At 39.4% G+C, this 26,425-nt stretch overlaps 1 protein-coding gene and 1 pseudogene across 2 annotated transcripts; one reads left to right on the top strand and one right to left on the bottom strand.

Annotated features, from left to right (window-relative positions):
- Positions 1 to 118: 118 nt before the first annotated feature.
- Positions 119 to 26,425, top strand: LOC139965835 (uncharacterized). Of its 2 annotated transcripts, XM_071968605.1 has the most exons (18): positions 182 to 259; positions 1,985 to 2,035; positions 5,184 to 5,799; positions 6,273 to 6,455; positions 7,452 to 7,505; positions 8,393 to 8,535; positions 10,589 to 10,769; positions 12,779 to 12,960; positions 14,337 to 14,448; positions 15,072 to 15,558; positions 16,641 to 17,449; positions 18,476 to 18,735; positions 19,150 to 19,197; positions 20,002 to 20,108; positions 20,650 to 20,738; positions 20,893 to 21,102; positions 22,289 to 22,393; positions 23,164 to 26,425. In XM_071968605.1, coding segments are annotated over exons 1-18 (3,735 nt in total). In that variant the 5' UTR covers positions 182 to 257; the 3' UTR covers positions 23,260 to 26,425. The 2 variants fall into 2 exon arrangements, with proteins under 2 accessions (XP_071824716.1, XP_071824706.1); XM_071968615.1 differs by lacking the exon at positions 1,985 to 2,035 and having other exon boundaries at positions 119 to 259.
- LOC139972382 (U2 spliceosomal RNA) lies at positions 4,115 to 4,353 on the bottom strand (annotated as a pseudogene).

Below are 26,425 nucleotides of genomic sequence, written 5' to 3'. Positions count from 1 at the left end.
AGTACGTATTGTCCGTAAACACATCACGAAAAATAATTTAAACATCGTTGTAGCGTACGGACAATATGAATGTAGGCTATGACCACAACATATGTACGAATATATAATAAGACGCTCGGGAATTCCCCGTGTGCAACGCGTTCAAAGTTTTAGTCGGGCTTAGAACAATTGCTGGCGACTTTTGAAGACTCAAGCACCACTTTATAACAATTATTGAAACAACAGCCCTCTGCATTTGACCTTCGAAAACGTTGACTATGTAAGTATTACTACATGTTCATAAGAACCTAGGCTAGCCTGCACTTGCTTTCGGTTAGACTGAGCGTAAGTTCAAGGTTTGGTTCTGTTGTCTTGGTTGTGTGTAGCCTACTACTGTAATAGGCCTAGCCTAGGCTAAGTCTAGCATAGAGTTAGACTTTACTTAAGTTTTACTAGCGTTAGGCCTAACACTTGATTCTCATCTGGAAGGACACAACTCTTAATGCTACGTTCTACACACTAGTCACTTTCAGCTACGCTGCCTGTGAGATCCCAGAAGAACACTCAGCACAGTGATAGTTGTCTATTTTATCACCTTCCTCAGACTCAGACATACCCAATAGAACTGGTCCTATCACAATTCTCACACTGGATCCAAAATATCTTTGACGAAGGATCCCCTTTGCAATTCGGATGAAACTTATGGCCATAATTAACCACACCTATCACTGCTCTAGAGAGTGCATCTGGGACAACATTTTGAGACCCCGGCCTATAATGAATGATATAATCAAATTCATGAAGTCTCAGAAGTCAGAGCCCACCTCAATAGTCTTCCTTTAAATGCCTTTGTGCGCAGCATCCACACTTACGCAGGTTGGTCCGTATACACTATAGTGCTTGAACACTCCAAATAAGGACGCCACTTCTCTAATGCCCAAATTACAGCTGAGCTTTCCATTTCTGTAGCTGAAAAATTTCTCACCTCATTACTCAATGCCCAAGAAGCAAATGCTATAACTCTTAGCTCACCTGCATGATTGACTTGCATTAAGACCGCCCCTAAACCCACACCACTAGCATCATCAGTATGGACTTCAAATTGCCTACTACAATCAGGAATACTAAGAGACACAGCCTGCACTATCTCCTCTTTTAATTGCTCAAATGCATTTTGGCACTCCCCCAACCGATCCCATCTTATATCTTTCCTCCGCAAGTTGTTAAGAGGTTTCCACCAGTGTGGCATAATTTGGAATGAATTTAGAACACCACCCACTCAAGCCAAAAAAATGCTCAAGTGCTTTTTTCTTTGTCGGTGAAGGAAAAGTCTCAACTGCTTCCCCTTTAGAAGGATCCAAGTTAATGCCATCTCCATTAATAACATACCCCAAAAACTTAACCTCCTTATACGCAACATTTACCTGGATTTACCATTAGGCCTGCATTCCTAAGACCACTCCAAAACTATATGCAGATCTGCAAACTGTCCCTGGATGGTAGACGAATGTACTACAATATGATCAACAATATATGAATAGTAATTATGACCTGTACTACCCTCTAGAGGCTGAAAAAAAAAATCTGGAAGGTTCTGAAAGTACTTACTTGCAATCTTCAGACCAAATGGTAATCGCTTAAATATGATAAACACACCCTCTTCTCACACAAAAGCCGTCTTTGGCTGGTCATCAGGATGAATGGCTGCTTGCCAAAACCCTGACTTCAAAACTAATGTTGAAAAAAATTTCCTAGAATTACACATAGAATACAAAATAGAATCAATACTTGGTATGGGATAGTTGGACGACTTAGTAAACTGCATTAAGAGCCCGATAATCGACTGCCATCCTATAAGTACCATCAGGTTTATCAATCATCACCACCTGACTACACCACTCTGATACAGAAGGGATAATGATATCTTGTCCTAGCATATCATGTATCTGTTTCTTTAGATTTGCCCTTTTGCTCGGTGCCAACTTATATGGACGTTTCTTTACAGGCGCCGCCTCCCCCGTATCTATTCTATGTTGCAGCCAGCCACAGTAGCAAGGTTTGTCCACAAAGACCTCTTTATAGTTTTCTACTAGCCTCTTTACCTGCTTCTCATACCGCAAATTACCCGAGACTGCCCTCAGAGAGTGCGCATGTTTTTGAGTCAGCATCACCCCGGGCAAAATTTGGAACTCTCCTGTATTTTGCTAGGTTTCCGAACTCCCTCAACTACAGGACTCTGTTTTTGTATCCAAACTAAAGGCAACTTAACACAAGGTCTCTGTTTCCCAGACCAATATAAGCACTCTCAGATATATCAAAAACCAGAGCAAAGGCCCTTAACAAGTCTCTCCCCCAAAAGTATCTGACAAGGAGTGTCAGCCACATAAAGCTCAACCTCTTCAGTCTCCCCCGCAATAGTCATAGAGGTAGACACCTTACCTGTGACAACCAGAGGTGTGTCATCCAAAAGCTTAAAACACAGGGGTTCATTCAAAGACATAACCTCACAATTTTCAACCATTAAGGTACTGATGAGTGACCTTTCTGCTCCACTATCAGCATAAGCAAGAACTTTCCCACCAAATAACATTGCCTCAAAATACGCCCCATCCAACTTGCGTAAATTTATCACCTCAGAGCTATGCTCCAAAATTCCAAATCCAATGAGACCTTAACCCTGAATAACCTTTCCTCCACCTCCTTTGTCAGAAATTCTCACCAAATTAATGCCAACATTAGCATTTTGATCACGTGACACATTTGAACAGCTATAACTGAAATTTCCTCAGTCACCACAAGTATATAACATCTGATGTTATTAAGATCTGTATCTGGTCGAAGTACTGTATTCTACTCGCTTGGCTAGAAGCCGGCCTCTGTGACTGCCCTGTTGTTTCACCGGCAGTTTGGGAATACGGTCGTGTAGTGGCGGACATCGATCTGGAACCTAGACTCTGTTGATTCCTGCTACCTTAGTTACCCTAGCAACCAAGATGTTATCAGCAAAATATGAAATTTCCACAAGGGAAGTCCACTTCTGCTCTGGCAGTAGCTTTGAACGCTAATATTCGTCTCTCAATGAAGAGATCATTTGATCAACAGCAATCAATTCCATTATTCTAGTAAACTCGGGTAAAGATGCCAATCTATCTGTGGGAGCTGTCCAACGCCTCAAATACAAACTAAGCCGACTACCGTACTGTCTGAAAGTTTCTGATGGGCCCTTTACAGCGGAATGAAACTTATCCCTGTATGTATCTTGAGTAAGCTGAAATGCTGCCAACAATGCATCCTTAAACTACCACATTACTTTGTTGCTGACTTTCATTTAAAATGTGGAAAGCTTTCTGTGCCTCGCCAGTCAAGTATGGTTCCAACAGAATAGGCCATCTCTTGGACGGAATTTCTTGGCTATTACAATTTCTCTCAAAAGTAGACAAATAATATTCCCAATCATCTTCAGCACTGAGGGGATACAAGCCTTCCAACCTGCACTTGACAATGGGTAGATTAGCACTCATTTTAGATGGAAAATTTTGAAGTCACATCGGACAAATTTGGTATAGTCTGAAGAGCCTTAACCCTCTCTTCCTTAGTTTTCAAAACTTTTAAATCCGAGCAATAGTTCTCACATAAGCTCCTTAAAGGCATTGAAGACTCGCCCCAAAGCGTGTGCGGCCATCTGATAACGTTAACTTTCTGTTGCTTGCAAGTGACGTTTGTTCGTGTTGCTACAAAATGCAGACAGTAATGAAACGTGATACCTTGTTATCTTTAGCTGGACCTGAGATGTCCATCGCTGTATCGTTAATACACTGTGCTGTGGGTATTGACCGCAGCTGTGTGTATTTTGTGGGATCGATGGTGGTGTCTAACACTTCTGTTACACCTCATTGGAAACTACTGTAAGTCAGATTACCGGCATTAGACGTTTCTCTTTGCGCTAGTCTTCACACTCTTTAATGTACTCTGCTAACATGTACTTACTTTAAGATGGGGATACCTCTCAGTCTCACTATCCTGTTTAGTTTTGCCCTCCATGGTGACAGCTCCTTGGCAGTAAAACAGGTAGAAGAGTTTAACAGCAAAATGAACCACAGTGCTTCCAATATAAAGTTCCAACACATAAGCCTTAACAAAATTCAGTGTCAATGGATACTGTATTACCCATCCTGCCGACTACGCCATTGTAGAGTCCGAAGGCTTGACAACGGACATACTTGGAACACAAAACACAGAAATAAGATACTTTTTTTGAAAAAGTCGCCCAGGAAAGAACTGTGACTGTGTGATCATCGTCGGGTGTGCATCACCGTTCCCCTCGAAAGGGAACAGATACTACACATGATCTTAGCCAAAAGGCGGAGAAATAAGAAAATACATGTGCACACTCTGAGGGTCTGGGAGGCTCTTCCTTACTTCTTTATTCAGTCTTCCTAACTAGACTGCTTGTCTAGCTATTTACATTACATAAATGCATAAGAACAATGTACCATTGATAGGAGGAATGCAGCATGTACCACACCAACTATAGACCACTGGTCTAGCTATTAACATAATATATGCATAAAGAACAATATACCATTCATAGGAGGAATGAACTGAATACAGTACTATGTCCACCTGGTATACATATGTAAACTGACACACAAGCTACTCATACAGTACATAACAGGCCCAGTGCAGCCACATAAGCAATAAGCTATCTCTATAATATCATTCATGAGAATGAAAAAGAGAAAGAAAAAGACTTTGAAATATTTCCTCTTTTTTGTGCCTTCTGTTTCATTGAACATCACATTTGAAAGTCCATGATTATTACTGAAGTTTCCTAAAGAAGGTTTGTCTGTTGTGAGTGGTTTTCGAAAGGTTGTCCAATCCTGAAAGGTGGTTGTCCCCATATATATGAAATAATGTGTAATTAAAGATCTCAGTGGGTGCTTTCTCATTCCAAAAGAAGAAATGGTTGTCCCACAAACCATAGATAGTTTTGCTTGTTCAACCAAAAACGTGTTTATTAAAAGACAAAGTTCTCGACAAGAAAGTTAGGTACACCATAGAATCAAGCAAATTGTGTTAGTAGATATCTAACAATAATATGTGAAAATATATGCATTCACAGGAAAAACATTGGATAAAAGTTTATATAGATATTATTTCCCATTTCTTATATTTCTTTCTTTATGTTTTTCCCTTTTACACAGGAGTGAAAGCGTTAGTGGCGGAGAATGGAGAAGCAGTAGTGGCAGAGGAGGGGGATCAGGAGGTGGAAGGGGCTCAGGAAGAGGTAGGGGCTCAGGAAGGGGAAGGGGGTCAGGAGGTGGAAGGGGTCGAGGAAGAGGAAACCACTCAAGCCGTTATAGGGCAAGGGGAAGAGGAAGACGACTTCCAGACAGAGACAATAAACAGCCAGACGGAAACGCAAAGCAAGCAAATCAAAACACAAAGCAAGGAGGACAAAACACAAAGCAAGCATATCAAAATGCAATGCAATCAACTCAAAACTCAAAACAGTCAGACAAGAGGCAGATACCAGATGTCGGACAATTTTTTCTCAGCCCCGAAGATAACAACATCTTACAAAGCACCCTCAAAGAAGTGGACGACTACTTGATCAGTCAAAGTCGTCCGGTGGAGAGTTTGGGGAAGGCAGTGAAACAAGCTCTGAGTTCAGTCGACGCCAAAAATCATCATTGCTTCACGTTCGTATTGCTTGCCGGGGCAGACCAGAGCATGAAAGAAAAGAAGTCCAAACAACTCGTGCTAGTGGAAGAGACCATTTTGAAACAGCTTCAGTTTTTTTGCAGTAAAGATGAAAAGGTAACAATGTTAGACTAGTATTATAGTGGGTTCCAAAAATTGATATCCAACACATCTGGCAAAGCGTGACTAATTAACACAGGTTGCTCATGGACAGTTGATACCTGTTTTATTCACAAAGCCCTCTTTAATTAAATCCTAGATATTTTAGTACACAAATTTGCGTACTTTGTGTGCCTTATCCATGTAAGATAGATTGTATACAGATCTTGACACTTTGACTTAGGAGGGAGTATTGTGGACGTTGTGGGAGGGAGTATTGAAGGAGTTAACCCTAACCCCAAATGGTTGAGGGAGTATTGTGGATCAAGGACCCACTCACTTATGTTACTAACTTCCATTTACAGAATGAATTTGATTTTGAAGAGGATTAAAGTTCTGAAATATTAATAATGAATAGAATCCAGCCGTTTGAAACATTTTTCGAAGGTCTTTTTCTTCTTTCACGAGCAACTTTTTTTTTGTTTCCCCAGTTATACCAAGAGGTGAACCAGCAGCGACCTGACTTGAACACTCTGGAAGTCCTGAGGTTCATCTGCATAGCTCATTGGAAGATAAGAGAATATCTGGTGGCGCTTTACGGACTAGATCAACTTGAGAAAAACGCCATGGTGGAACTTATCAACCTTCTGCTATATAAGCATGAGTACAGGGAGGTAAGCCTCTGAAGACAAGAACATTTTTATCTAAATTACGAAACAGTAATAACGTATAAAGTGAAGCGATCCACTTTTTATGGCAGTACCATTATACCTAAATTAGAGTCATCATGCAAAAGGGACCGGTAGATTTGTGCTGAATAGCTTTGTGCTGTAACAACCAATTGAGAGTTGTCATTGAAAACAAAAAATAACTGTCATAAAGGTTCATATTTAAGAAAAAAAATACATTTCCTTTGGTTGAATGTTAAATTACAGAAAAATTCTCAGAGCAAAATTTTCAGCTCAATTTTGATGACACTGAACAAATAAACAAAGTTTAATGTACATTTTGGTCTACAGTTTGTCTGCTGCAAATATGGTGTTCATCCAGAACAAAATGTTGGAATTGCTTTGCTAATAATGACAAAAATGATTAACATTAATAATGTGACCAAAGACAAGTACCAGTATGTTATGTTGTGGAAATAGAGATACTCAGGCATGAGACTCTTCCGCGGAAACGCGGATTTCCGATTTTTTTTTTCTTTTCATTTTCACGTTTTTTCTCGTAATTCGCGTTTTTTATTATTTTTTTTAATTAATTAATTTTTTTTTTTTTTTTTTTTTTTTTTTTAGCCGAACATGCTGGACTGTGAAGGGAAGGAACACCCAATTTGACCAGTGGTGGAATCAAGTAGCACAAAGCAAGCAAAAAAGCCTTTTTTTGGTTCAAAAAAGCTAAATAGATAAATTATACAAGCAGAAATTCCACACTTTTTTGGCGAGTTATGTGATGTGATAGATTCCATCTAGAGTCCACCATTTTGCATCTAATCCCTCCTTACCTGACAAAAAATTTCTAAAGGGGAGGGGGACACCCCCTCCCCTTAAACCCCTCTCCCAGGACGGCGATCGTTAAGTTTCTGACTTTTTTTCTCCAGCTCAGTCTCATCCCTGGATACTACCTTGAACCAGAATGTTTGAAACTTGTCTACTTTTTCTCCTCAACAGGCTTGTATTTCCATAACAGTTCTCAAGTTGCAGATGTGCTTTGATGTTGAAAAGGTAAAATGATGTTAAGCTAATTTAAGCGCATTTCAATTGAATCTAATTATGTCAGATTAGTTTGTAACAAAGGAGTTGTTTATAATTATAGTAATATCTCTAACAATTTAAACATAAATTCAAAAATGGGGTATATATGTCAGTGCACAGTTAACCTTACTTATCTGCATTCAGATGCTATATATATTTATATATTCAGTATATATATATATACATAAATATATTTATATGTAGGCAAATGCCTGCAGTGGAATTACGACCTTCCTTACCGGTTAACCTCAGGACATACAATTAGCGCCCATAGCCTAGTGGTTAGGGTGTCCACGTGTAAAGAGGGATGCCCGGGTTTGAGGCTGGAAGTTTTTTTCACTTTGACGTTTAACCCCTTTTTCGTTGCACAAAGTCTGTTCAAGCCTTTAGGAATCACAAGTGATTTCGAGTTGGTTAGTATCATAGTTTGATCTCTAGAGTAAGGCAAAATATGTCACCTAAACAGAACTAGCCATGTTCAGTACAGGTGGCAAATGCCAACAGTGGAATTACCACCTTCCTTAAATGTTTCGAACCTCTGACCATACAGTCAGCATCCATAGCCTAGTGGTTAGGGTGTCTGTGTGTAAAGACTAAAGAGGGAGGCCCGGGTTTGAATCCCGGTGGAGGCTGGAAGTTTTGTCACTGTTCTAGATGTTCCAACTCACTACAATTTCAATTATATATGTTTATAATGTATTAATATATATGTATATATTTATTAATATATAAATATATATATATATATGTAATTTTCTTTCCTTTTTTTTGCGACAAAGTAAATCAGTGGGCAACACTTGTGTTGGGTTTCAGAAAGTTTATCCATTAGCCCTTACCAATCAATTTCACTATTGCAGATTCTGATGCCAGTGGTCATATTAGGGCATTCCAACCTTCTGGAGGGATATCTTCGACCACATAGAGATCTTCAAGAGAAATTTTTGAAAACCTTAGATGACAATTGTCGCCGAACTCCAGACCACATTGTGCCATTAATTCAGTAAGTTCATCTTCTAAGTCTATTACACAATTACTTGCCCAGTAGTGACGGTTTAAACACCTGCATAACATTTCATTGCTAAAAATATGTGACCACATTCGACTATGCCACATCTGCCAGACCTTTCTTCGAAAAAAATTTTGCAATCTTCCATTCAAAAGAATTAGGAGATTTTGTAAATGATAAGAACAATTTTTGAACAACACAACTCACTTAAGATGGCAATATAAGAAGTAAAATTTTGGGATTTGACCATCACCTCCGCAATAATGTAGGATATATGTTACTGTATAACAATTTAATATTAATTAGAGCTGTAAATGACAATGGCATAGGAAGTTTATGCATGCATTTCCTTGGAAAAGAAGTGGTTTTCTCCACATTCCTAACACAGGGTAAAAACATTTTTCAACAGCCCATTTATGATTGAAATTTTGGATAGGAATTGTAAAGGAATCAAGTTTTGTCTAGAGATTTATTAAATAGCACTTTTAATTGGGAAAAGCAATCGATTGCCTTGAAAAGACTGGTCCAATGTGTGGTAGCTTTCCCCTCATGTGATACGTTTGTCAACATGTTGTCAAAATTCAATAACGCGTAACAGAATTCCTGAGGAGATGTCGTTTACAGCCATGGAGTGTACTGCACGTGTAGATTTTTCGTGTCCAGTAGTTGTGTAATTGTATGAGCCATCTCACAAATTGCCAAAGTATCTCTCTAAGTGGTAACGTCCTCGTACCTAGCAACTGACTTGGTAGTCATGTCATCCCACCTATTAAGTCATTGGATTTCGACAAAACATATTGCATGAGTGAGACCGCATCAACATAGATCCCTCCCCAGGTCCCCAGGCCACAATAACATGTCCTTCTTTCTTCAGCATCCCGGGATGGGTGCCAATATCACCTTCCACATTTAACAGACAACTTTATGCTAGTTTTTGGTTTCGAATGATAAATGTAACCTTTGCATTCATGATGGCGTTTGTGCGTGTATGTGTGTCCGTTTTTGACCCCCAGCTTGTAAACACAATATCTGAAGAAGGGAAGGTTGGACCACTTTCATATGTAGTGTGTAGAAGTACCACATTGAGTACAAGAAGCCTATTGTTTTTTGTGGAGGTCAAAGGTCATTTGGGGTCACCAGGGGTGAAATTGTGAAAACCTTGTAAACACGATATCTCAAGAAGGTAAGCTTAGGCAGATCTCATAATGAATGTGTAGAAGTACCACATTGAGTACAACAAGCCTGTTGTTTTTGGTGGAGGTCAAACGTCATTTGGGGTCATCATAGGTCAAATTTTGAAAGCCTTGTAAACATGATATTGCAAGGTGGGGACCTTGGACAGATCTTATATTTGGTTTGTAGGTGTACCATATCAAATTTATGTAGCCTGTTTGGTGGAGGTCAAAGGTCATTTGAAGTCAACAAATGCCAAACATTTACTTCACTCCCCTCTTACTTGTCTCTCTACACTAACGCACCTTCCTAAACATAATATCGCAAGGGAAGCTTGGACAGATCCAAGATGTAATTGTACCACTTTGAGAACAAGAAGCCTAATGTTGTGGGCCTAGGTCAATTGTGGTTTCAGTTCACCAGGGTTCAAATTGTGGAAACCATGTTTTACACAGTATTTCAACAAGGACAGATCTGTCATATTTAGTATGATGATGTATCTATCACATTTAGTGCAAGGAGCCTGTCCTTGAGGTCAATGGTCATTTCAGGACAGCCTGTGTCATTGTGAATTTATTGTTTGTCACATCACACTGCTTTTCACTGAATTACTAAGATCAAGTATGTTGTACACTCTCACTATACATTACATCAGATTCATGAAGAAAACTGCTTGTGTTGCAATGTCGAAACCACAATACATTTTTGCATTTTCTGGTTACAATGCTACATTTATACAACAGTACCTAGTGATATACCGATCATCTTTGGCTCCAGTATTGTATGGTGCACGTCTGCACGATGTACGTTTATGTCTCATGTAATAATCTGCCTCTGGATCAGAACAATGTTACTTTCACTCGTTTCCTTTCAGATCTCTTGGGATGCCCTATGTCAGAGATCTACGGCCCATGCAGTATAAAGAAGTGAGGAAGGTCGTTCTGCGGCTCGGGGGCAGGAAGTGTTTCAACTTGGACCCGGCCCTCTTCCCGAATGCTGTGTATTCACACACGCTAGATGCCCTGAAGTATTTGATCATACAGAAGTACCAAAAGGTTAGTCTGTCGTTTGGTCCAATTTTTGAGTGAATATTTCATTTCTTGGATTTTGGAGGAAAACAAAGTGCTCCAGTGGAGACATTTTGAAAGTCCCAAAATGCAGATTGTGTAAGCACTGTTGAAGAGGACATGTCAATCCCAATTGTTGTGTATACATGCATTCACACTTAAAAAAGCATTTCAACACTTTTATACATTACAAAAGGTTATTTTCAAATTGGCTCGAGTTCCTCAGCATTCCATATTTGTGTCAATTTCCATTGCTGTGTGCTGTTTCATTATGAAATATTTACTTCGGCCAAAATTGAAACAATATGTACTCACAACTCAGAAGCACAAAAGTGTTTCAATATGCAAAATAGTGGCAAGTGTTTGTATGGCTTTATGGGACAGAACAGTGGCCCTGATATTGCTAATCTTCAGGGAAACAACTTTGCTTTTGTGAGGTGTACAACACTTGCTGGGCAGTGCTTTGGCAGACTGCATGCTAAATAGCATATATTTAGGATCAATGAATTAGGCAGAATTACAGAATTTTGATGGCTGCCTACCAGAAAGCATGTGGCACACAAGACCCTCCCCTTCTTTCATCAATCCTCCTCTTTCATTCACCCTCTCCCTTCATCCAATCCCCTACATCCACCCATTTCCTTCACCCAGCTTTCTTTCTTCATCCATCCTCTTCCTTCATGCACCCTACCCTTCATCCACCCATCCCTTCATCCACCCCTCTTTTCATTGAACCCTCTCTTAAAGCATCCACTCTTTGTCCACCCCTCGCTTCATCCACACTCCTACTTCATCCTCTCTCTCCCTTCATCCAGTCTCCTCTTTCATCCACCCTCCTTCTGCATACAACCTTCCCCTTCATCCACCCTCCATTAAACCTCTCCATTTACCAATCCCTCTCCCTTCATCAACCCTTTACATTCATCCACCCTGCCCTACATCCATCGCCTCCCTTCATCTAATCTTCGTCCTTCAGTCGTCATCTCACTTCATCCACCCCTTTTTCACCCACCCCTCTCTCTTCATCCACCCTTCTCTCTTCATCCGCCCTATCCCTCCTTCATCCATTGCCTACCTTCATCAACCCTTCTCCCTTCATCCACCCTTCTCTCTTCATCCACCCTTCTCTCTTCATCCACCCTCCCCATTGATCAGTCGCCACCCTCCTTCTAATCTTCTTCCTCCAACCACTGTCTCCCTTCATTCATCCCTTTCCGTCATCAACCCTTCTCTCTTCATCCACACTCCCCGTTGATCCATCGCCTCCCTTCATCTACTATTCTTCCTTCAGCCACCATCTTCCTTCACCCCTTTACCCCCCCCCCTCTCTCTTCTTTTGCTTCATCTGCCCTTTCCCTCCTTCATCCATCGTTTACCTTCATCCACCCTTCTCCCTTCATCCACCCTTCTCCCTTCATCCACCCTTCTCTCTTCATCCACCCCTCTCTCTTCATCCACCCCTCTCTCTTCATCTGCCCCTTCCCTCCTTCATCCATCGCCTACCTTCATCCACCCTTCTCCCTTCATCCACCTCTCTCTCTTCATCGCCACCCTCCTTCTAATCTTCTTCCTCCAACCACTGTCTCCCTTCATTCATCCCTTTCCGTCATCCACCCTTCTCTCTTCATCTGCCCTTTCCCTCCTTCATCCATCGCCTACCTTCATCTACCATTCTCTCTTCATCCACCCTCCCCATTGATCCATCACCTCCCTCCTTCTAATATTCTTCTTCCAACCACTGTCTCCCTTCATTCATCCCTTCCCTTCATCCACCCCTCTCTCGTCATCTGCTCTTTCCCTCCTTCATCCATCGCCTACCTTCATCTACCCTTCTCTCTTCATCCACCCTCTCCATTGATCCATCGCCTCCATTCATCTAATATCCTTCCTCCAACCACTGTCTCCCCTCATTCATCCCTTTCCTTCATCCACCCTTTCACTTTTCAATATCTTCAGATCTTACATCCTAACCATTCTTTCCTGTCTCTGACACACAGCATGCCATATCAGACGAAGCTTGGGAAGAAGTTGTTCTTCATATCATTAAAGATGATGATTACCTCAGGGAAGAGTTTGTGAGAATCCTGTCAACATCCGGACGACTAAGAGCAGCTCACGTCTGGGCCACCAGGTTCGATATGCTCGATCGGTTTCCGAAGATTGACCTTACACAGGACAGGTTTGTACCGGAGGCATTTTGAGCACAGAGAAGACCCAGTATATGTCTATATATACATATACATATATACATATACATATATATATATATATATATATATATATTTGTGTTTGCATGGGGTATCCTGGTACCCGCCCAACGCGATACTACCCGGTTCATAATTTATTACCCGAATCCTACGCAAAGTGTGATTTTTTTTTTTGGGCCAACCGATGGTTAGGCAAGATTTTCCCATTGATTTAGTGTGGTGTTAGGCTACCATATGGTCGAAGATAACAGCTATAACGAAAGTATTCCATGGTTATCTTGTAATTGCGTCACAATGAAAGAAACAAAAGCAAATAGAAATTATTGAGGAAGGTTTTATACCTTATCTTACACCTACGTATTTGAACATGAAAACATTGTCAGTGGAGAATATAATTCATTTATTATAGCATCCGATATGTAATTTCTTGAAAATCACGATACACGAGGGTAAACAATTTTTTTCCGGGTACCTGGATACCCGACAGGTAACGGCTCTCGGGTACCGGGTTCGCGATTTGTGGACCCGTGTAAACACTAGTCTATAAGTACTCCTTTACCATCTGTGAAGATTTTGGCTTTTTTGTATCAAATCCGTCAGCATTTTAAACATCCGAGGGTCATACATGAAAGTGACAGGAAATGTTAGTGTAACCCACAGACTAGTCGTTATTTCCTCATATGCAAAGCAAAACTTGATAGAAAAACAGGAGACATTTTTTGGGCCTCAAATATCTTGTTTAACCATTGATGCATAACAAAATTGTAAAAGAAAGATGGTGTTAAATGTTATCTAGAAAGGATGCCCTGTTTATAAAGTCTTTGTGTGCAACAATTATGCCATCAAAATAATTTCTTTACTACGTCCAACTCGGACGGATCTGAAAACTCAGCATACTGATTCCTCATGCTGTACAACTTGTCTATTTTGCTTTTGTGTGTATCGAGGACCAGCATGGTTCAAAATTTCAAAAGACCTCTCTCGAATACAATATCTAAAAAAAGGTTGATCGACCAAAATACTCTTCCCCTGTGGAATACCACATATTAAATCAGGCCCGTATAAGGTTCAGTACAGCCCACGAAATTAAGATTATCTAAACACTTAAGGCTTGAGCATCCTACCCAGTTACTCAGCGGCACATAGTTCAATTCATAGTCCAAGTTTGATTCAGTCTGGCAGTTTGCTCCAAGGAATGTTTTCCTCCGGCCCATCTTGTGAAAGAGTGATTTAAGATCCCATCTTCTGGTTCCCGTCCACACTGTCTGTAAGTGTAAAACAAATTAAAGTCATGAATATTTGATTGCTTGTGTCATTTGCTTTGTTTTATTCTCTTCCTCGTCATTAGCTCAAGGCCTCCTCCTCAGCAGGAGTCGTATCACCAACTGAGTATACCTCTTAGCGATGTGAAGGTGGTATACGTTGTCGACGAGCTGTTAGAGGTCGCCAAACAGATTCAGGTATTTCAGCCCCTGGTTTGGCGTTCCTTCTGGTTTCTTTATTGGTTCCTTGTGTGTTAGGCAGACAGTCAAGGATAGGCACGTGTGTATGTTATGTGTGCACTTTTTTTAACTCTGAGGACTTGAACAAAGGAATTCCAAGTCCTCAGATGACATTTCAAAAGATTCACCACGTCCTCCAAAGAATTCTATTGTTAAGGGGTATTGTTAAGGTAAGGATACTTGTACTTTTAAAGAATGGAAATAAACAATGTGGTCCTCAGTCTAAATATGAAACATGTGGCATATTTTTGACAACATAGTTTTGACAGTGTGCAGTCATTCACGACGACAATTGGAGAACTTATATTACCAATCAGAGGGGAATAATTTTGTATGTGACCTTCACAAGTGTTGTTCGTAAAGCGTCAGGTCTGTTTTACCCAATAGCTTATAATACAAACACGAGAGAGGAGATTTATTACCTCTTGACGAGACAAACGCACTAGATGCAGCTGAAATCACCAAACGACACCTACCCCAGAAATGTGTACCAAACATTGACAACCCATTTCAGGGAACTATGACACTTATCTGTAACTTGGCAAGTCAACATTGTAACCTTTTCTACATAATATTAACAGATTTGTGGAATTTTGGGAATGGACATGGAATGGCGGGCTTCTTACCTGACGGTGGAAGAGCCAGTCAGTATCGCGCTAGTCCAGTTGGCCATACGAAGTAAAGTGTATCTGCTGGACATGATCGGTCTGAACGATACCGGCAGGCACGATGAGGTCGCCGCCTTCTTTGCGAACGTGTTCGGCGACGACAAGATCACCAAACTCGGATACGACATCAAGTCGGATTTGACCAAGCTGCAAGAATCCTACCCGTATCTGAAACAGGCCATCGCGGACAGCCAGTCGTTCGTGGACTTGAAGACCACGCAGGCCAACGTGGAGCAGGTTTACCCGCTCTTGCTGAACATCGACAGGAACGATAAGAAAAGACCGTATCGCGGCTTGAACGAGCTTCTGCACTGCTGTCTGGGCGAGCCGCTGAACAAGGACGAACAAATGTCCGGATGGGAGTTGAGGCCGTTGCGGCTGGCACAGACCAAGTATGCAGGTATGTATGTATGTATGCATGTATGTGTGTAAGTATGTATTTATGTATGTATTTTAGATCCTTCTGCAAGCAGGAACTCACAAAGAAGCCATCATAGGCTTATCAAAGCTGCAAGCTGACCAAAATCAGTCTCTTAGATTCATATTTAACATCCATAATTATGAATTGTCAATTCTGTAACTGGACGACATACATTAATCTTGGGGTGACTCGAACTGGGGACCTTATGATTGAAAGGCACCGGCGTTAACCACTGAGCTAACACTCCACTGGTATGAAAACCCATTGAAGAAGTCATCATCATATCCTTTCCCCCCCCTCACCCTCCCGTCCCCACGACACTGCCAAACGGAAAAAGAAAATATGGTGATACTTCGAATGCTGTCTGGGCGCTTTCATTGGCTTTTTAGTATCTCTATCAATGAAGCTGTCTTCTCTGTCTTGTTGTTGTTTGAGTTTGAGTATATTTCCATAACAATAAGAGAGGAGTTGTACAGAGTCAAGATAAAACAAGGTGGTGGAGGAGGACTGAAAAAGCATCAGCTTGTACGAGCAGTCCCCCTTTAACAGTTTAACTGTGCAGATAAGTATAATACAACCATAAAACAAAAATCTCCTGTCCATCTAAGTTTTGTAGTTTAACTTTATTTAAACTCAACTTAGTCCAAAAAGTTTGACTTTCCTCATATGGCAAAGAAGAATTGAGAATCTTATCTGTCCATTGAAAACATGATACTGATAGATTAGTCCCATGGCAAAGTGCTGAAACTTTCTTTGACTTTTGTCCTTAAAGACACCTGTAACTTGGACAGTTACAGTGTAAACACTCTAAAACCTGTTGAAGAAGCAACACCAACCCCACCACCTCCCCCAACCCCCCCCCCCCGCCACAATCCTCCCTCTCTATATTTACCTCCCCCTGTTGTCACAGAGATGGAAAATACTGATGAAAACAATAAATAAATAAAGATTGCCATAATGCTTTCACACATTTTCTGCCCTTTGTGGAACCCTTTTCAAGTTGAATGTCAATAAGTGATGTTTTTTCCAAAATACCATTTTTCATGTCTTCTCTCTTCCAGCCTTGGATGCATTTTGCTTGCTGGAAATATACGACTATTTACAGGTCCACCTGAAAGAGCAAGACCCAAGCTCGGACGTACTGCAGATGTCACAAGCTCCGAAGAAGCCAGAAACGAAAAAGGAAAATGAATCTCCAACAAAAAGCAAACCAGTCGAGGAAAATGGACCTGGAGAGGAAAATGGACCTGGGGAGGAAACTGGATCTGGAGAGGAAGATGGACCTCAGAAAAGTAGTAAACGTAAAGAGGAAAGTACACCTCCAATGGAAACTGATAAAGACAGACAGTCTGTTTCCTTGAATGAGAGGACAGTTTCTGATGCGAAGGCAGTAGCCAATGAGCTGCAAGTAAACAACGAGGAATGTGGAAGAATGGACAAGTCTTGTTATCAATCACATGACAGTCTACCATCCATGGAAGAGGAATTATTGATCGGACAAAAGGAACAAATGCCAGCTGTCGAAGTAACAGGAAACAAAGCATTCCTGGCCAACCAAGACAGTAAGGTACCCTCTTCAGTTCCACTGAGTAATAGCAATGTTGTTTTAGACAGGGAGAGTCGAGAAACTTTGGCCGAATTTAAGAAACCGATAGAAAACGTGGCCGAGGATAACCCATTACCTAGGCAACAAAGTTCAATCCACCAGCATGGGACTGATTACCCAGGAACAAATCCGAGCAAGGCAGACCAGAGGGAGGTTAATCAAGGCAGCATATCACCATGGCAACAAACAGTGTCACCCCCAAAACAAGAAGTTGCTTCGGATGCGCAGAACCCAGACGCTGTTGGACAAACTCAATCACAACAGGTACTTTTCAGATATATTTTGATTGACAATGTATGATGTATAGATCTGTAACAATGTGTGGTGGGCCATACCATTATTTTAACAGGTGGAAAGAGTGCTTTTTCATGAGATTAGAGTGTGCACGTAAATATGGATCAGTTTGTTTTCAATAGCTATCTGGTAATGGATATATTGCATATATGGGAAATGAAAAATCTGTGGGGCGATCAAATTTAATATTTATAAATTCAACTTTCACAGCGCTGAACTGAGAGTGTCTTTAAATTTAACCAAAGATACAGAAAGACATTTGGCTGTCTGGTTGTGTCAACATCCATCGTTATATCAGATAGTACACATGAACTCAAAGAGGCTTAGAGCACCATTGCTCTTGTAACGCTGATTTTCGCTTTCCTTCAGATCCAATAATTTTGATTGACTACTTGGAATCTTGGATTCCATCAGAACAAAAAAAATTTTAGAGAAATTTCTGTAACATTGTGCTTGAATTAACGTTTATCGTATCATTCTGGTAAATTTGTGAGAAAAAAATTGATGATCATGCTTCAACATACGAAGCTGATACTGCTTTCTACTATAAACATAATGAACCGTTTCGCTAAGAAAGTGTTTTCTAAAGTTGCAGTCGAAAAATGATGTGTGGTATTCGCGTTTTGCATAGAAAAATTTATAATAATAATATGAAAGTGAGGATATTTTACACTGTACTCAACTGGTGTATAAAGCTATGAATGTGCCACCATTTGTTATGGTTTCTTCAAAAGAGAGGAAGGGGGGCAGGCAGGGGGGAGGGAGGATTGTTGGATGGGGGGGCGGACACCCCTTAGACCACCACCCTCAAGATGCAGTGTACCACTTGTCAACCAAAGAAAAATATCTATGGCATCCCTAACTGAGAGATATTATCTAAATATTTAGCACTTGCTCATTTCTGGGCCAGGACTAATTTTGAAATTGTTCACAATTTGTAGCAAAATTTGTAGGTTAGATTATGAAAGCTCAGAGCATCTTCGTCCTTTTCAACAGCACGCGGAAAAGAGACGTCGTAATCGACTTCAGGGAGCCGGTGCTCTCAGTGGTCTGAGAAAACCTGGGACGCGACCGCAGAGGAGCTTGCCGGCAGCGGTTAACACATCTCAAAAGGCCGCAGATATGTCCCGCGACCCCTCGACAGAAGCAGGAAGTTTGGAAAATCCTCGGTTACCGGGCCAACCGTCAAGCCAGTCGTTTGTTTTCAAGGAGGTAACGGTGGAGGCACCGATCAAAGAGACTGTTCATCTCTTAGAGTAAGCAGAAGAACTGTTTACTAATATTTTTAGCCTCTGAAGAAGATCCTGCTAGGATCGAAACGTCAGGCCAACTTAATTTTACACATTCTATTACACAGGCTCTCTAGTGGATAAGCAGTTTGCTAACAGTTTTATTTTATTTTACTAATATTTTATTTAGAAGTATCTTGCACAACCGTCGTCGTAAGAATATTTTGGAAACAGTAGATCCCTTAAAACAAGGTCAAAGGGTTATGACCTATCTTTCAGTAAATATCAGTGTTTTTGTAAAGCTTTTATTTACTCTTTAAAAACACCTGTGTGAGTGAGTAAATCATTTCGTTTTTCTTCTCTTGTAGCGGGTCTAAGTTTCTGAAATGCCCTCCATTTTTCTTTGCTTATAAACTTTCCTGTCTTTCGTTGGTATTTCAGAGAACATGGTAAACACATTCTGAGCAGAACAAACGCAGGAGAATCGTGGTATGAGTTTCGTTAAATACTAATTGTGACTTTTGTACTTTGTAGTTTAATATTTTCTATTAATAAGTTTTTATAAAACTGTAGTCAGTGAAAAAAGCAACTTCCTTTTCAAACGAGATTAATAAAAGAAATGATTTGAAGGCAAAACATTGATTTGTGCAGTTTCCATAGATTATTGATAAACAACTGATATCCATGGAGTTACCTGTCATTGCAGCTTAGACCGCTAAGTCAGTACAAATGCAAGTACAAAATGTTATCAAGAAAACTTTAGACCTCAACTGTGGTCTCAATTGACATTGTGTACCATGAATTTATACTGAATATTTGTCTCACACAAATGATGTTAGATATCACCCTGGTGATGTGGTTTTCTTGGTAAGGAACTAAAATTTCCCATAAACAATGCAGTTTTCTAATAGCTTGAGTAGTTGTGTTTCATTCTAAGTAATAAGAGAAACAGCCAAAAAAAACTTTGTTTTTAAAGTGCATTTTCTTTTAATGTTAAACTTTTCATATGGTGTAAAATGTAGGAGAGGGTAGGAGAGAGTAGTTTGATCAATTTCAATGTACTTAAATTAGATTAGGATATTGTAAGTGAAAGTTAAATTGTCAGAAAATTGATAAATGATTTGCTATATAAAGTGTTTAATGTCATGTTACAAAATTTCCAACAATTTTAACAAACCCCTCAAACATAACAATACATTCAATCAAACTTTAAAGTTACTGGGTTATTTTCTGATGTTAAAATGTGTGTCATTTTAAGGGCTGAAATTACATATTTCCAACTTCTTATTACAGGGTGATGTTTGTTCCAAATTTCCTACAAGAAGATGAATCAGATGTCTCCTTTAAACGATTGATTAAAGAATTGAATTGGCAACAAAGGGAAAATACCACCGGAGATGGTAACTTGCTATAAAAAATCCCTTTCTTTTTTCTTCAAATTTTCTTACATTCCTAACACAAGAGAAGTTTTCTTCTTTTGCCTATGAGATGCTACAGAGTAAAAAAATGACCATTGTATAAATTCAATACATTGCATACTATGTGAAAGTGCCATTTTGTCATTAAGAAACACTTCTGATGGAATTATGATATCCCATATGTAACAAAATTATAGTCCTTACTAAGACTTGGCTGTGGTACTTCTAACATAGCAAATCTCCCATTTGGTGCTGCAGAGGCAGGTTTGGCCCCCACCCTCACCTGCCCCTCCTCTCCCATCCTCTTTAGTCCTCCTCTCCCTCCCTCCTACCCCATGACAGAAGATAAAGGTGTTGGGTTTATCTTTTTTAAACTTTATTCCCTGTGAATGTTTCCTCACTCCTTGAAAAGCTGTTTAGACGGTGTCAGAGTGAATTTGGGGATTTGTGACGGAATGAAAACAACAGCTAAAAGTAAAAATGAAGATTTATGTCTTTTCTGTTTTGCCACTTCATCTTACAGGCGAGATGTATACAGAACCAAGAATGTCTCTCTGGTTTGGGGAGTTTCCATACACCTATTCAAGGGTCTCATGGAATCTCAATAAAGAGGTACAGAAATAAAGCCAAGTTTTTTATTATTTTGGTCTTCATTGTTACCAAATCTACCCTGTATTTAGAAGTGCTGTTGTTTGATAGATTAATATATTTGCTTTGTTGAATGGAAGAAATTAATTACCTTTTCTCCTTCCTTATTTGGTTTCAGTGGAATGAACAGGTCGCTTCCCTGAAGGCAAAAATTGAGGTCAACTTTGATCACAAGTACAACTCTGTCTTGTGCAACTTGTACCGTGACGGCCGTGACAGCATAGCGTGGCACAGCGACGATGAATATGGACTTGGCAAAGAGCCAAATATAGCATCTTTGTCGCTAGGGGACACCAGATACTTTGAAATGATGACAAAGAAACATGTGGTGAGTTTCTTTCAGTTAATAAAAGTTCATGATATGGAGACATATGTAGACACATTTAGACTTGTGCACACAGATATTGACATATATGTCCACATATGTAGACATACACATAGGCATATGTACACAAATTGTGTGAGAAAATGAGGACATGTAATGTGGACATATATACACATAAAACATATGTAGACATGTGTATGATTGTAGAAATAAATAGACATATAGACACATGTTCTAAAACTTCCTCCTTTTCCTTCTAAAAATTATGCATCAAATATGAAACTGGTATGTGACTAATTTTAAACATTTATTGACCCAGGAGATGCATCTCTCTATGACTCCAGTGGCTTACATAAAAAAGTAACTTGATTTATTGTCCATACGGGGAAGGGGGGGGGGAATCATGAGTTTCCGTTGATGGGGACCCTTCCCATGAGCAAGCAGGGGCGATTGTGTTTAGGAAAAGGTTTTCAGACCCTCTCCATGAGCAACCAAGGGTGATCTATTTAGGAAAAAGGTTTTCAGACCCTTCCCATGAGCAAGCAGGGGTGATTGTGTTTAGGAAAAAGGTTTTATGTGACTATTTATGGCTCAATAGGTGTGTGTAATAGACATGCTGGATCTGTTGAAGATATTCAAAGTTGACGGGAGTGGATCCACCACACCCAGTCGCAAGTGGATCGTAGCTTTGTACAAGTAAAGATGAGTCAGAGAGGGAGAGTCAGACCTTTTTTACGGAATAAAACTGTCTCCATAGATATACTCAGACAGTGGCGTAGCTAGGGTGGTCAAGGAAGGGCGCCGGGTTTAGGGGGGGGGGGGGCGCTGAAATGGGAGAATGAGAGTAAAAAACATAAGTACTTTATAGAAAAACATGACGAAATTGATGTATGTCGTCAGGCATGAATATTTTCCAGTTACTAATAAGAATCTGAACTGAATGTAGTTGTTTTTATTAGCAAATTTATAGATTGTGATTACGTTTCATACATGCACCACATATCTATTTACATTATTGACACATCTTTTAAAACACAGAGGTATCTTCAAACCATGACAATATTTCTGGGAGCCTTTCCGTCATTCCAACGATTGGTTTTCTGTTTCGATCAAAAACAGGTGGCGATAATATCTTGTTTTTCTGGTAAGCTAACTTCTAATTAGTAGAAATATTTTGCATTTTTCGCAGCTCGAAGAGAAAGACAAGAAACTACCTTTCGGAAGTAAACTGAAGATACCGCTGAGTCACGGTAGCCTTCTAATTATGGGTGGAGCAACGCAACATGATTGGTTGGTGAGTACAATAAGAAATCTTTACAGTATAAACTTTGTGTAAAAGTAAGTTGGCCTGACGGTTCAAACCTGGCAGGATCTTCTTCAGAGGCTGAATGACAAGTAACAGTAAATAAGGGACAAATACATGCACAGAATACAGCCAAGTTAATGAGCAGGGTGAACACAAATAGATAGATGTAAGAGGATTAGTAGACAATGGATGGAGAGAAGAAAGAAACCAACAGGGGGAAGAGGAGAGGTAGGAGATAAACTGCAGAGGGACAAAACTTTGTTAGTACCCTTATCTTCAAAAGTACATTCTGGTAGAACTTCCTACGTAAAGGCTCAGTCTGCATTCTGTCACACAAACACACACAAAATGATATGTTACCCGATGGCCTCAAACCATCTATTTCAGTTTTGACAATTTCCCTTCAATCACATTGTCAAGATGAGGTCGATTTTTTTCCCCTTCAAAAAATTAGCTCTTCATGAATATGTGATTGGTTGCTTCTTAAATATTTGAACAGAAGACCGCAACTTTGTCAATCTGGTGAGGAATATATTCGGTGTTTATAACTGAATCACAAAATGCACTTTTAAGTTTGTACATCTCCAAATAGTGAATACAAAGGACACAACTGTAATTTGGTTTGGTGGAGGTCAATAGGCCATATGGGATCAACTAGAGGTCCTCCGAGAACCGCTAAAAAATTAATAACAATGAAGTTGTACCCGTTAGTTAATAATCATTCTTGTTCTATATTTATTTTTTTTGTATCATCACAGCATCGAGTCCCGAAGGAGTATCATAATAAAGGAAGTCGAGTCAACCTTACATATAGATGGATCATTCCTGATAACAGAGACCATGTAGCAAAATAGTCATGTTTCATTTTTAGCTCAACTAGTTGAGCAATTGTCATGGCAATGCGTCTGTCTGTCTGTCTGGCCGTCTGTCCGTCAACAATTGCTCAAAGGCCTGCTGTTTGCAGGTTCTTTAATGAATCCTCATCAAACTTTGTCAGTTTGTAGCAGATATCAATATCTTGAGAAAAATTGAGACAGGTTGTAGGTCAAAGGTCATTTGGGGTCAAGAGAGGTCAAAAAGTCAAATCACAAAAAAGCTTACTCCTCCTAGTGTTAATGTTGGATTTTCATGAAAGTCATCCATAGTGTTCAGTATATGATAGGTCATAAAAGTTGTACTTTATTTACATGTCAAAGATCATTTGGGGTCACAAGGGGTCAAAATGTAAAATTCATTCAGGAGCCTACGGGTTTTGTTTAATGTTTTTGACTATGTGCAACATAGTTCTTGAAGGGCGCCAACATCTGTGCTTGCATCAGTTTGGGTTGCCAGGAAAATTGCAAATATAAGTTAAGTACAAATGGAAAGAACCTTTATAATGGACGGAGAATACTGTGAATATTAACGATATGAACATGAAAGTGTCAAGGATTGTATTTAAACATCGTTTTATGTAAAGAAATCAGTAAATGCTTTGCAGAGCCTTGAGAGATTTATTTACCAAAATTGTGAAAAATCTTGTAGTAGTTGAGCTACAATGTCATTGACATAGTTTTTTCTCCATCCATGGCCATTCCTGTTCAGGGCCCTTTTTTTACTTTATCTGTGAGGACAGTCATGGAGGGGAGGGGAGGGGGGCTGCAGAGGTAGGTATTGTGGGTAATGAGGTCAAATGTTTGAGTAACATTCTGCAGAAAATTTTAAACTTAGCACTGTTGTAATTTAGTAAATGCCAGTCAAATTCAAAGATGGATTGATTGAAAGAAAGAAAATGGTCTTCTGTAAAGTTTATAAACAGTTTCATTATTTTTAAAGGACTGCCCATTTGACGAGAATCTGTTTTCTATTTTTATAAAAAAAAATTATCGTTTAATCTTTTTATTTAGTTGTATGTTTTCTTGCTAGAATATGATACATGACATACTGTTATAAGTGTGATGTATCGTTATTGAACTCAACATTTTTGATTCAATGTACAAAGCAAGAAGAATCCGAGGTCAATCTCTTAAAAGATGGTAGGAAGAATCAAGTTATCCAAAGCTGGACTTTGAGCATAATCAGCAAATTTCACTTTTGCAGGACTTCATGAAAACATTTCAATATAGCACTGGAGTCAGAAGTGATATTTAAGCTGGATCGTGAGACAATTTTCGATGTGTCACAGGCTGTTCTTGGGATTTGTTTTTCCCCCCTTAGTTGTGTAATACCAGTAGATGTTTTAAAACAGAGCATTATTTAAGAGTTCTCTTTTTTTATTTTATGTATAGTAAAACATTCTGAAATACTTAGTTCCTGCATCTTTTACAGATGTATTATCAGTTAGTTAACTGGATAATAGCATACATGTATATTGGACTCTGGGAAGTTTGGGTCGCAACTCTGAAACTCGACGTTGTAAAACGTCATGGAAAAAAAACCCAAAGGGAAATGGAAAACACATCCGTAGAGTATATAATCACTGAACCAAACCCTCGTGCCGTTCAAAATTTTTAAGACAGACAGTTCGATATCATTGAGTCCCTGGGAAGAGTTCAGTGAGTACACTTTGCAAAGAACTTTTTTGAGGTTTGTGCATTTTGCGTTTAACAAAGTTGAAAGGATGAAATGACTAAATTAAGGTTCTTGTTCGAAAACCGCTATCCAATTTTGTAGCAGTTTGTCCATGTGTATATCATTTTGGTATGTGATACATTGAATTATGTATGCGGGGTGCACAACAGTCAGGTTCAGCTCCACTTTATAAAACTGGCAGTCCATTATCTTCAATAGCGTAAGACACCCAGTGGGAAAAGAGCTGCCTACAGCCTGTATACTGCCCTCTGTAACATTCTCTTCAGCAGCAGCCCACCTAGGTTTTTCTGAATCCTGTTAATGATTACTGCAAAACCTTATGGTTAGAAAAAACATGACATATGTATACTGTTGGGTGATTCAGTGTAGGCCTAGGCCATCTTGTGATAGGTAATTGCAACATAACAGATAGGCCATTGTGCATTTAGACATTTCTGATCTTTTATTATGTCATATAATATATATGTATGTAATAATAAAAATATATATTGTTATGTAGGGATTTTCATCAAAGAATAGCTCAAAGCACTTTCATGGGACTAGACCAAACAATTTAATTGAAAAAAAAGGGGGGGCGGGAAATATTAGAGACATAAAAGTAATTAAGGAGTCAAGGTAAAATCAGAAAAAACTATATAACATTAAGTTAATGAAAGTCATACAGAAGGTGGCAGTGTAATATTATATTCCCCCTTCCACAGTAGTAGTTACATCACCTGTGTAAGTGTTGCAATAAATTGGATAGAAAATTTCACTGTCACTGTGGCCCACAAGATCCGTTTCGTGTCCATTCTCCGATGGAAGAGTATGGTGGCTTAAGAGGGACATAGTAAAAGAAAAAATTGAGATAAAAAGTCCAAATTTTGAGATAAAAAGTCACAATTTGGAGATAAAAAGTCAAAATTTTGAGAAAAAAAGGTAAAAAAATTGAGATTTGGGGACACTTTTTTTGTTTCTCTTCCTATGTCCCTGTTAAGCCACCGTAGAAGCAGAACTGCATAGTGACTGCACAACATCTGTAAAAGCTGGTGACCTTTTATGTTTCCTTTAGATAATTAGTTCAGAAGATGATCGATACTGTGGGACATGTGCAATAATGTAAACAAATTTGGCAGAAGTGAAGTTTCAGAGTGTAAATAATGGATAGTTTGATTAGTAATATTTTAATTCTCAATTCTTTTGTTTTGAATTGTAAAATAAAAGGAGAGATTTCATACTAATATCATTTAAGGATTTTCCATTGACACTTTAGTGAACCGTTTTATATGGACTGCCAAGGCTTAGATGTAGATCCCGGCGACTACGGTGGCCATGGTTTACCACATATAGTTTCACTTCTGATTAGTTTTACAGACTGTCTTCCTTGTTTAATTACTTTTGTTTTAATCGTTGCTCTATTTTCATCTTTATTTAGAAAAGCTTAAATACATTTGTACATAGCAGCCATCA

Source organism: Apostichopus japonicus, chromosome 1, assembly GCF_037975245.1.
Source record: "Apostichopus japonicus isolate 1M-3 chromosome 1, ASM3797524v1, whole genome shotgun sequence".
Taxonomy (NCBI): Eukaryota; Metazoa; Echinodermata; class Holothuroidea; order Aspidochirotida; family Stichopodidae; genus Apostichopus; species Apostichopus japonicus.
Note: the sequence above shows the minus strand (reverse complement) of the source record. Positions and strands in the feature narration are given on the sequence as shown.

Excerpts from the sequence above, each read along its gene's own strand:
- LOC139965835 (XM_071968605.1), top strand. Across the intron at positions 2,036-5,183 it reads CAGCCAGCCACAGTAGCAAG|GAGTGAAAGCGTTAGTGGCG; the intron begins GTTTGTCCACAA and ends CCTTTTACACAG. Across the intron at positions 19,198-20,001 it reads ACAAACGCAGGAGAATCGTG|GGTGATGTTTGTTCCAAATT; the intron begins GTATGAGTTTCG and ends TTCTTATTACAG.